This window comes from Strigops habroptila, chromosome 8 (genome assembly GCF_004027225.2).
Source record: "Strigops habroptila isolate Jane chromosome 8, bStrHab1.2.pri, whole genome shotgun sequence".
NCBI classification, from domain to species: Eukaryota; Metazoa; Chordata; class Aves; order Psittaciformes; family Psittacidae; genus Strigops; species Strigops habroptila.
In genome coordinates, this window is record NC_044284.2 from 15,310,379 (window position 1) to 15,322,588 (window position 12,210).

Below are 12,210 nucleotides of genomic sequence, written 5' to 3' on the forward strand. Positions count from 1 at the left end.
GTAGAGGTTACATAGGTTACATAATCTTTATGTAGATCATGCATAACTCCATTATTTCCTTGTTCATTTGCACATTTATTCAATGAACTTCTGTGTCAAATCTCATCTTTGTAGGTTATTTAACTAAAAGAAATTGACACTTGTATTTAGATTCAGCTAAGATCCTAAAAGTTAACCTCTGATCAGTAGTGCAACTATAATTCTCACAAAATTACTCTAAAACGACTTACATGGTTAGTATGTGCAAAAAGTTACTTCTTCTACTTAACTTTGCTCAAATCTTGTCCTTTCTACTATGTGTTATATCTACATATGTTCTTGCTTGTATTCCTTTATAGTTTCATTAAGAGTTACATGCCCTTTTAGTAAGAAAACATTTTTGATAGAGGTTGCTTAAATTTACATGCCAGGAGAGAAATTGACATTTAAAAATTGTTTATTATTTCATGTTGTCAGAATATATGTTGCTTATCTATACTGCTTCTCGTTTGATTCAATTACTTTATCTTTGTTACATAAGTGTACCTAAGTACTAAATTTTTCTTTTTCTCCAATAGTCAGGACAAAGAGTCTTTACTTCTGTAACATGGACACCATTAGAAGAAGGGAAAGTCAGAGAACTGATAACTTTTGTTATTAATGGCATTGTAAAGCATCAAACTGTGCTCCTGGGTGTTGCTGAGCAGCCTGTGAAGAAAAAGGTGTGTGTTTATTATGTGTCTAATTCCATTACTTTGGCATAGCTGACACAGATACTGTTTTTATTAGTAGGAAATTCAGTGAAGGAGAATTAAAATTTGATAAATGATGCTGTCTATAGGAATACCCATTGTCTTAATTTTTTTTCAGCTGGGTTGGAAAGTAGGTACTAGTGCATTACAGCTTAGAGAATAAAACTAAAACATGACCCAAAAAGCCTGAAAATAACTTGCAATGAGTTTTGGGCTAGGTATTCTTTTTATAGTATTTTTAGACTTTTAATACACTAGTAACCTTCATTTTTACACATTAAAGTATTCAGAAAGTCAGCATATTAACTTTTGTTTGTGGTTCTTTTTCAGAGGAGTCTTTGGGATACTATAAAAAAGAAAAACTCTTCAGAAACATCTGCTTCGACAAAAGTTAAAAAAAGTACTTCAAAAGTTAAAAATGTTAATAAAACCTTTCAAGTTTCTCAGAAGGTGGACAGACTTAGAAGCCCACTTCAGCCATGCGAAAATCAGAACATGGTGGAAAATAGTACATCCCCAGGAAATTACTCTCTTATTGGCTCAGAAAATAAATTGCCTATATCTCCTATTGCACCAGTGCTAGAAGAACATCATAATACTGCTCACACACCACTTGCAATGAGCAGATCAACTACATTCTCAGATATTGCTGCCACTGTGAATAATGAGTTAATGCCTGAAACAGACAGCTGTGATGTCAAGAAATTTGTTAATGAGCATAATGAATTTGAAAGCACATACAGTACTACTGGATTAGCACAACTGCCAATTTCAAACAATGACGTAATTCTTAATCGTGTACTCCCGACAGTTTGCACTCCAGAACACTCAGCATCCTTGCCTGTTCTAAGTACAAGGAGGATTTTAAGTCCAGATTCTTTTGTAAATGACAGTTATAAAGTGGATATAGATATAATAGAACAGGCTGTTCCAGTTCTGTCACCTGATCAATTTGTGAAAGACAGCTTGTCAGATAAGCAATTAAAGACTCCTATCCTTGAAGCAGCTGTAATATCTACTACAGAGACTTATGTTATAAAGAAATTCCCTCCCTCAAAATGGAAAAAAAATGGAGATGGAGAGACAAAACCACATGTTCATGTAGAACACAACTTAAATGAAGTCTTGGAGATGCATAATGTAGAATCAAAGGTACTTCATTATGACAAATCCAAAGAAAATCACTTCAGTTTTGCTTCTACAGAAGAACTCCAGACCCATAATTCTTTGAGAGAACAACCAAAAAAGCGTCCAGTTCTTTCTGCCACTGTCATAAAAAATAAGCCTGATGTTGAAGAAAAAAGAAGGGAAACCCACTGGCCCAAATCTAAAAAATGCCTTAATAAAGCAATAATGGGATGTGCTAATGTGCCTGTACATACAAAAGCGGAAATATCTAACCATCTTCCAGTTATAGGTCCCATTTCAGCTGAAAATAAGTGTCACAGTGACAAAGTAAATTCATCTCCTACTGGATCAACTTCTTTATGTCGTAAAAGGAAAAGTGCCATGTACGTAGAAAATAGTAAACTTACAGCTCCAGTGTATGTGGAAGCAGTGGAAAGAAAAAGAACCCTTATGTCTAGTGTGGACAATAAAACACATACCACTGTGAGACCATCAGCTCTCAAACTTGCAAACCGAGAGAGAGTAGGGCAGAGGAAGAAAGCTGGTGAGCAGTTTTTCTTTCATTTACAGCTTTTCTGAAAGATGCCTTTGATTATGGAATTTGTGTAGCAAACTTGAACTGTCTAGCAACAGTCAGGAGTATTTCATATCTCGTAGAATCACAGAATACCAGGGTGGAAGGGTCATCTGGCTCAACCTTTCTAGGCAAAGCATGACCTTGATTAGACAGCCCAGCATGCTGTCCAGCTGAATCATAAAGGTGTCCAACACTGGGGAATCCACCACTTGCCTGGGACATTATTCCAGTGGCTGGTTATTCTCATCGTGAAAAGTTTTCTTCTTGTATCCCATCAGAATTTCCCCAGGAGTAGCTTGTGTCCATTACCCCTTTCTTTTTCATGTGACTCCTTGTAAAAAGGGAGTCTCAAGTCGTCTTTGTAGATACCCTTTGAATACTGGAACCTGATGATAAGCTCTCCCCTGAGCCTTTTTGTATCTCTGAAATTTGGGCCTTTTCAGTTTGTTAGATATTGTCTGGATTTTAAAAATTTGAAAGCCAATTTTGGTGATGTAATTAGCTTCAAATTTACTCTTTTGTAAACCTTGTTAATGGCAGAAACATGAAAAGTATCTGACAGTTCTCAAGCAGAGTTCTTGTTACGTAATTCAAATTTACTAGTAACCTACTGCACAAGATTTGTTGTATGTACACTTACTGTTGTGAATATTTGGCTCCATTACAGTTGTCACATGTTTTCAAATATGTAGTTCTCAAGTCTCATTCACTCTGCCTGCTTTTTACTGTCTAATTAGCTTATCAGCCTTGTGTAGATCCTTCTGCCTTTATAGTTCGCCAGTACTTTGTTGCTTGAAGATTGGTAGTTGACTTCTTGTATTCAATGTATTTTGGGTTTTCTAAATGCTCCATTCCCAAATATGCTCTGGAATGCAAAAAGAATAAGGGTCTGTAACTGAAAGATGCATTTAATTTGCAGAATCTTCACGCAGGTCCTAACAGGAAAAAATTGTCACAGCTTTCAGACGAAAATAACATATGCTGTTTGCTTCAGTTCAAATGAAAATCAAATCAAATCTAGATTTGATTTGGGGCTTTCAGTAATTCCTTTTTTCTCAGGCTTTTCAAGATAAGTCTACATAAAACAATTACATGCTAACAGTGTTAGCGTGTAGCAGAAAGAGCTGTGTTACCTACCAGGTCATTTCTATTAGAATTTGTGTATTTCTATATCAGTTAGAGTAAGGTTAGAGGGACTGGACAAGGAAGTATTCTGTGAGCTCAAAATGACTTTGATGTCTGTTAATTCTAGTTGTGAAACACAGAAATGACAGCTTTGAGTTACTTTTTTCTTGAGATTTTTTTTCTTGAGAAATACAGCCTGTTATTCTTTTAATTGTACAAACATTGTCTCTAGGCTTCACAAAAAGAACTCATATTTCACTACTAAAATTTAACTTTGAAATGCCAATCAGTAGTTTAAGCCTTTTAAGATCCAGCTTTATTAAAAATTACCAGCAGGTATTCAAAATTTATTAGAAGTGCAAGAAAGATTCAAATGACTACTTCACTTCTCTAGAAGTGAATGTTTTATGAAAAACACTACTTGAGCTAAGCAGGAGGGTACAACTTGTAGAAGTCCTCCTCCTGCTAATGATACTTATTACCTAGTGCCTTGATGCCTAAGCTAACACAAGTCAGGCTGAAATGAGTATCACGGTAGTATGCCATCTAACTGTGGGAAGAGGTGAGTCAAGCCCTAAAATTCATACCTCTTACCACATGAGTTTATAGAATAAACACTTTCACATATTCTAATGAATGTTTTTACCAATTAGTTTAGTGTTTCTAGCCATATGATAATGAATTAGAAATAGTGTATTTCCGTAACGTATGGAAAATCTGTGAAATGCAGTAGTGCTTATTTACTCTTAACTGTTTTTCCCTTTTATTTGTCATCAAACTGATTTGCTTAACTTCAATCAACAGGAGATTACTGGGATTTTGTATGGGTTTATGGGGAATTACTCTAGTTCCGTGTTTTATAAATGATATAAGCTTTAATACTTTAACTTTCACTGACATATGTGTTGTTGATATTTGTGTGTGAATGCTTGTAGGTTCTTCACTTCAAAAAGCATCTAAAACTACCAATAGAATTAGTAAACCCATCCCTGGATTGGCTCAGTCTCACCTGGCATTTGTGAAACCACTGAAAACAGGTAAGCTGACTTCTGGCATTTAGTAAAACGGTATACACTGAACTGAACATCACAATTGTTGTACTGCAAGTGATTGGTAAGACCAACTGGTTAGAGTTGAAATTAAATCGAAGATTGTACCTACAATGACTCAACATCTAGTAGAAAAATATATATAGCCTTTCATGTTCCATTTTGACTACTCATAAGAAAATTGGTTGCAACACATTGGCTAGTTGAAGGTTCTTGTTACTTTCTGCAGGTTTGCCTGTAATGTAAAAGCTACATTACAGAGAATGTTCCCAGCTGACTGATGATTATCTGTGAAATGCCTCTTTTGATATCTGATAACATTTCAATACAACAGAATACCTGAGAAACCTTTTACCAAAAGAATACTAATTTTGCAGAGCTAATAATACTAATTGGATCTGACCAGAAAAATGCCTCTATAAAATGATTCTTCTGGATATAAGCCAACTCAACTTGGTTTTGCCACAAGATGTGCATTGCAAATGGCCCGGGTTCTAGAAATCTTGTCTTTGTCCTAGTGCTTTAGTACTTTAATTCATGTTTTGTGGCTGAAATTTATTTAGCAGTGGCTGATCTGAAGTCACTGAAGACTCTAACAATCTGCTTTTTTCCGCTATAGTGGTAACCAGAGTGTAAAATATTATTTTTTTCCACAATGAAATGTATATTGGTTATCAAACATTCCAAGAACTGCAAAGACTTTTTCTTTTTTTTTTTTTTTTTTTTTTTTTTTTTAAGTCATCCCTAGGCATCCAATGCCTTTTGCTGCTAAAAACATGTTCTATGATGAGCGTTGGAAGGAGAAGCAGCAACGAGGTTTCACCTGGTGGTTAAATTTTGTACTTACTCCCGATGACTTCAGTGTAAAAACAAACACCTCACAAGGTAAGAGTACAATAGTTTTCACATTGTCTTTTGATGTTCTTGAACATTATGTAACATACTTGTCATGGTTTAAGCCCAGCTGGTATCTCGGAACCACGCAGCTGCTCACTCACTGCCCCCTCTTTTTCCGCCCTACTCCCAGAGGGATAGGGAGGAGAATCAAAAAAATGTAACTCCCACGGGTTGAGATAAGAACAGCCCAGTAACTAAGGTATAATAAAAAACTACTACTGCTACCACCAGTAGTAATAATGATAAGGGAAATAACAAGGGGAGAGAATACAATTGCTCACCACCTGCCAACCGATACCCAGCCCGACCCGAGCAGCGATCTGGGCCTTGCGGGTAACTCCGCCCAGTTTATATACTGGGCATGACGTGCTGTGATATGGAATACCCCTTTGCCTAGTTTGGGTCAGGTCTCCTGTCTCTGCTTCCTGCTGGCTTCCCATGCCCCTCCTCACTGGCAGACCATGAGACTGAGAAAGTCCTTGATCGGAGTAAACATTACTTAGCAACAAGTAAAAACATCGGTGTTATCAGCACTGTTCTCAGGCTAAAGTAGAAAACACAGCACTGCACCAGCTACTAGGAAGGAGAAAAATAACTGCTACAGCTGAACCCAGGATAATACTTTATTATCATTAATGAATAGTACCAACTTGTCACTTTAGTTTCTGTAACATTAAGCTCTTAGGTAAGAGTAGCTTTTTGGTTTTTATTTTTTATGTATCACTTGTGTTTCCTTTTTCAGCCTTTGACTTAATACTGTGATAATCATAATCCAAATATTTGGTAATGTGTCTCAGTTGCGGTTATACTAGAATTGTAAAATAGTTTGGGTTGGAAAAGACCCTAAGATCATCAGAAAACATGAAATATGTTAAACCAAAAGCAGTTCTTGCATTGGAGGCAATGCTGTCCATCCCAGCAGAATTTTGTAACCATCAAACCCTTTTCAGAGTCATATTTTCCTCTTGTGATAACTGTGGATGGCATACCTGCTCACACCAAGCAAAGCATACCATACACCTGAATGAGGAGTGTGTTCTGCAACAAGAAATACACACTGGAACATGTGGCTGTGACAGTCCTCATGGAGTGGCTGTGACACTCGTGGATGTTGAGTGGGGAATCCCCATCTGCTGAAAAACACTTTACTAAAATGACAGTGTCATGTACTTTTTCCTCAATCTTCAGCTTCAATCTAAAAAACTGAAGATGGTACAACTGATCTTAAAACTGCATTCATAGCACTGCTTGCTTATAAAATAAGCATTTTTGTATTAAATACTTGAATAATATGCATATACTTGACAATATATTTTTAGTGCAACTGCTGATAACCTTCCAGAGGTATGAAATCATTAGTCAGAAGGAAGATAGCAAAATGTGAACTTAGAGAGAAAAAAGTTAAGGAGGCGGGCAAAGCTACCTTGATTTGAGATGTAAATGCATACTTTTTATGTGATTTTAAGCAGTAAATGCAGCTGCTCTTATCTTGGGAGAAGAGAACCATCATAAAATCAGTGTTCCTAAAGCACCAACAAAAGACGAAGCATCTCTAAAAACTTATATGGCTCATCGTAAGCTGAATAAGTTACGACGTGATGCTTGCCGTTTGTTTACATCCGAAACAATGGTTAAAGCTATTAAGAAGCTGGAAGTTGAGATTGAAAGTAGACGTTTGCTAGTTCGTAGAGACAGACACCTCTGGAAAGACATAGGTAAGAACAATAAAACTTTGCATCCTCTCTTTTCTTGTAAATAGAAAAAGAATATTTACAGACTAAGTTGATATAATCTAAAATTGGTTGATAAAAATTTTTGCTGTAATATGAAATGTTTGCTGGATGTAATATTACATGACGCTTTCTTGCAGGAGAGAGGCAGAAAGTCCTTAACTGGCTTTTATCTTACAACCCTTTGTGGCTGCGTATAGGCCTGGAGGTAAGTGCAGAATTTATGGGCTATAATCAAATTTTAAAGCCATCTAGCATTTTTTTAGTAGGGGATGTTTTGGGTTTCCTTGTATTTTCTGTTTTACTAATAGAGATAAGTTTAATTCAGTTATAGCATATTTACATATCTTTTAATACAACAGACTTGTTTTTAGAAAGTGTTTAGCTTATTAAAAAGGAAAGTATTTAATCAAGGAAAATGGAAGTGAACTCCCTAGCCAATAACAAAAAAGCAGTTTCCTATCAGTTTCACTCTTTACTAAACTGGAGAAAAATGTGATTGTCTTAAAGAAGTTCCTACTTGATTCTTAAGATGCATATTATTACACATGTTTTGAAATGAGACTGTATCTTCTGAAATTTCCTTTGGTTTTTATCCTTCAGTGACTGATTTGAAAAACTGGTAGGTTGCTTTTTAGAGATTAATTACTATTTACTAGTTTGGAATTTCAGTAATGTATGTTATTAAAAACATACCTCACAGTATTTGAGGTAATTTTTAACAGTTTTGGTTTTTTTCCCCTCCTTTCATATTAGACTGTTTATGGAGAACTGATAGCTTTGGAGAGCAATAGCGATGTTATGGGTTTAGCAATATTTATACTCAATCGCTTACTTTGGAACCCTGACATTGCAGCTGAATACAGACATCCCACTGTGCCTCACCTTTACCGAGAAGGTAACTACTATTTCCCAAAATAGGTTATTTTTAGCACTTCATTTTTGAACTGTCACTTAATGGGTTCTACCTTTTCAGGTCATGAAGAAGCTTTGTCAAAATTCACACTGAAAAAATTGCTGCTGTTAGTTTGCTTTCTGGATTGTGCCAAACAGTCCAGAATGATTGACCATGACCCTTGCCTGTTTTGTAAAGATGCAGAGTTCAAGGTAAGAGACTTGTGATTTGACATCTCCCTCTAACATTGTCATAAGATTCAATGTAGAATTTATTTTTATTTTTTAATCTGTATACTTTTCTTTAATAAGTCTTGTCTGTTCATCCTTTTGCATGAGCATTCTCAATACACCATCTCATGGGCATGTAAAGGAAATTCCAAGAAAATTTTGAGGTGTTGGTCCCGTACGTTATCTTGCGTTATCAGGTTTCTCTCTCTAAGCTTCTGCATTACTTTCAAATGTCACTCTAGCATGCTGCAGCTGATCTTAAAACGCAAGTCAGATTGATAGGATTTTCTGTTGGGTTTTTTTTCTGTTACTTTGTTATGATAAGAAGACTATGCAATGTTTGTTGTACAAAGGTTTTGATTAACAAAGATGTTCAAATAAAATCACTTTTCTTGGGTTTGTAATGTATTGACAGATAGACTGAGAAAAAAGTATTCCTGAATTTGGTGGTGTTTTCGATGGCATGGTAGCCAGGTATGATGAAAATTAAAGCTGTGTGAACTAGCTAAAAATAAATCAAAACAAAATAATTTATGATTTTAAGTATTAGGCAAGGAAATATCGAGTTCAAGCAGAATACAATTTTCATCCCTTGTCTCCCAAATTGATGATTATTGTAGTGTTAAGATTATCTTCCCTCTTAATCTTTTTTCAATTTCTTTTAGGCTAGCAAAGACCTTCTGCTTGCATTTTCTCGGGATTTCCTGAGTGGTGAAGGTGACCTTTCCCGCCATCTTGGTTTCTTAGGACTACCCGTCAGACATATTCAAACTCCACTTGATGAATTTGATTTTGCTGTAACAAATCTGGCTGTGGACTTACAATGTGGCATTCGCTTAGTGTACGTTGATACAGAATCATTTCAAACTATTTATTTTCTTTTATATAATACTTACTATGAGCATTAAACTGTGAAATTCCCTTTGTTAGGAGAACAATGGAACTTCTCACCAAAAACTGGGATCTTTCAAAACAACTGAGAGTTCCTGCAATAAGTCGCCTACAGAAGATGCATAACATTGAAATTGTTCTTAATGTCCTTAAAGAGCGAGGAATTCACTTGAAAGATGAAAGTGGTAAGGCCTAGAAAGCAGAGTAACTCTTAAGTGCATTGGAGTACTGCACACTTTAATTCCCTGTTTTGTTTAATAGGTGCTTCAATTGACTCCAGGGATATTGTGGATAGACACAGAGAACGAACGTTAGCGCTCTTGTGGAAGATTGTTTTTGCCTTCCAGGTACTATTCAATTACTTTGTTTGTTTGTTTGTTACTAGTTACAAGCAAAAACATCAGTCTTTCAGGAATATTTGTTGTCAGTGAAAGCCTGTGAAATTAAATTTTAGACTGCAATGATCTGCTTTGAAGTGCCGTGCAAACTCTACCTAAATCTGTGGCCTAACAATACAGATTCAGTAACATTTTAACTGTGCTTTTTCTTATATACATTCATACAAGTTTTTGGGAAAAAACCCATTGAGTTTATGCTGTATGCCAACAGATTTAACAGTGAAAAGTAAAATAACATGGGTCTCAATGCTGGTGTAAGTTCTTACTAACTGAAAAGGCTGTTTTGAGGTTACACTGATTAGGCAATTATAGAGTAAGCTTTGAAGCTATAGCTCTTTTTTTCATTTGTCTGAAACGGTCAATTTGAAGAAACATTCTCGAAACAAGAACGAAAATTTCTTGGGCATTACTGCAATGGCATTTCAAAGCCAGTGGAAAAAAAAAATAGTAAAGGAAGCAAAATAGTTTCTTGAGACTGTTTTAAGAGTTAACTTGAGTTCATTAGTCTTTTGAAAATATGTATCCAGCCAATAAATCCAGATAGAAAAAACTTCAAGTATGAAAGGTAAAATAACGTGAAAGTTGAGGTGGAAATTGACCACTAAGCAGCCAGGAATATAAGTACAGTTAACTATATCTAAAGCAAGAATTTCAAAGACTATAGCCACAGAGCTGTCAGCCAGAAGAACATAATAAAAATCAAACGTAACTATCTTCTTAACTACTGTTACAGTATTGAGGAGTTACCTTCATTCAGTTGGTTCTTCTGATGCACATGTCACAGTTCCATTGCTTTTGATTGAGGAAGTCATTTCAGTGAGCAGTGGCTTTATCCAAGCCCTGTGGATATGTTACTTGTTCTCCAAATCTCACAGCATCACACCAGCTCAAGTCCTCTTGGAATTCTGTAAATGAGGAGGAGTGGTACATGGACTCAGTGGAAATGCAAATGAGACTCTGAAATTGTTGTTTCCTCTGAAAAGAAGGTGAAATCACACTGGTTGTTTCAGGGAATTTCCCTGTTTTCCCCAACTATAAACTAATAACTGTTCTACACAGGACAGTGGAAATGTGGGTTTAGGTTCTTTTATCTGAAACAGTTGGTAGTGGGCACTGACATCTATGCTGTCAAGTCCCAGTTATAGACTACTGATTCAGTGTGGCAGGTACTGCTGAGCAGTGGGAGTAGTTTCTTTTTAAAATGCCATATCTAAAGCCTCTCTATCCAGCTGCTATAATGCACGATGCGTCAGACTGATGGTGACATAAATAAAATCTTTGGGGTTTTTTTTTTTTTTTTTCTTCCGAATAGGTGGATGTATTTCTTAATGTGGAACAGTTAAGAGAAGAAATTGAGTTTTTAAGGAACACACACAAGAGGAAAACACAACTGAGTGCTCACAAGACTTTTCCAAATTCTTGTAGAGTACAAGAAGATAATAGTAATAATTTCTCACCTCAAAGTTATAGTGAAAATGTAAAGCTGCTGATGGCATGGGTTAATGCTGTTTGCGGATTTTACAATATCAAGGTAAATAGTTTTATGCACACTTCGGCAAATGCAACCTTTGCTGTCATAAGAATGGTTGTTCTTTATAGAGCAGATTTCTTTGAACTATCAAATACATAGTAGCAGCCAATGGTGATTAGTCTTAAATACCTTTCTGGACTTTTTCGTCTGATTTGAAATAACTATCTTTCTGTGGCTTTAGCTGCAGCTTTCTTTTTAATCAAGTTTGAGCAAAAGGATCTCCCTTTCCAGTTAGTGTTGTGCATAGAAGTGACTTTTAAAAATTGAACATTTTTGCTGGAATATGCTGAGTTGTCGGTTTTGTTTTGGGGTGAGGGTTTGGGGCTTGTTTTTTTTTTGGGGGGAGGGGTGGTTGCTTGTTTTGGGTTGTGGGGTTTTTTGTTGTTGATGATTAATGAGCATTCATCCTAAAAATATTTGTGCATAAAACTTTCACCATTTATAGGAACTGAGAATTAAACAAATGTTTGGGATATAGGGAAATCCTCTCCTCAAAGTAACAAAAAATAAAAAAATCTTACTGTATTTTATTTAACAGGTGGAAAATTTCACAGTGTGTTTCTCAGATGGTAGAGTATTATGTCATTTGATTCATCATTATCATCCATGTTATGTGCCTTTGGAAGCTGTGTGCCAACGTACAACTCAAACAGTAGAATGCTCAAGAACTCGTACAGTGGGACTAAATTCTTCCCCCTCCTCTTCAGAGTCTGATACCTCTCTAAATGTTATAGAAGGAATGTTTGACCAAAGTGAGTTATTTGATGCACAGAAGTTCATTTTAAACCTGTTTCTTTTATACACAGTTTGGTTTCACAAATGTTTTCTCTTTGCAAAGCTGTAACTGCCTCGGTACTGTACAAGGAACTCTTAGACAACGAAAGGAAAAACTTCCAGCTGATCAATGCTGCAGTATCTGACCTAGGTGGAATACCAGCAATGATTCATCACTCTGACATGTCAAATACGATTCCTGATGAGAAGGTAAAACACCTTTAGAGTTGATGTAAACATGTTCTGCTTTCCTG

The 12,210-nt window shown here is 35.9% G+C and overlaps 1 protein-coding gene across 4 annotated transcripts in view; it reads left to right on the forward strand.

Moving 5' to 3' along the window:
• ASPM (assembly factor for spindle microtubules) overlaps positions 1 to 12,210 on the forward strand; it is a 30,305-nt gene that overhangs the window by 1,916 nt on the left and 16,179 nt on the right. For 2 of the 4 annotated variants that reach the window (XM_030495567.1, XM_030495570.1), the window contains exons 2-15: positions 558 to 701; positions 1,062 to 2,403; positions 4,497 to 4,598; positions 5,349 to 5,495; positions 6,974 to 7,222; positions 7,378 to 7,445; positions 7,994 to 8,135; positions 8,214 to 8,344; positions 9,028 to 9,203; positions 9,293 to 9,438; positions 9,515 to 9,600; positions 10,964 to 11,182; positions 11,721 to 11,934; positions 12,021 to 12,166. In XM_030495567.1, the coding sequence (XP_030351427.1) occupies positions 558 to 701; positions 1,062 to 2,403; positions 4,497 to 4,598; positions 5,349 to 5,495; positions 6,974 to 7,222; positions 7,378 to 7,445; positions 7,994 to 8,135; positions 8,214 to 8,344; positions 9,028 to 9,203; positions 9,293 to 9,438; positions 9,515 to 9,600; positions 10,964 to 11,182; positions 11,721 to 11,934; positions 12,021 to 12,166 (3,312 nt within the window). The remainder of the gene's footprint in view (positions 1 to 557; positions 702 to 1,061; positions 2,404 to 4,496; positions 4,599 to 5,348; positions 5,496 to 6,973; positions 7,223 to 7,377; positions 7,446 to 7,993; positions 8,136 to 8,213; positions 8,345 to 9,027; positions 9,204 to 9,292; positions 9,439 to 9,514; positions 9,601 to 10,963; positions 11,183 to 11,720; positions 11,935 to 12,020; positions 12,167 to 12,210) is intronic. The other 2 variants (XM_030495569.1, XM_030495571.1) reach the window with 1 other exon arrangement.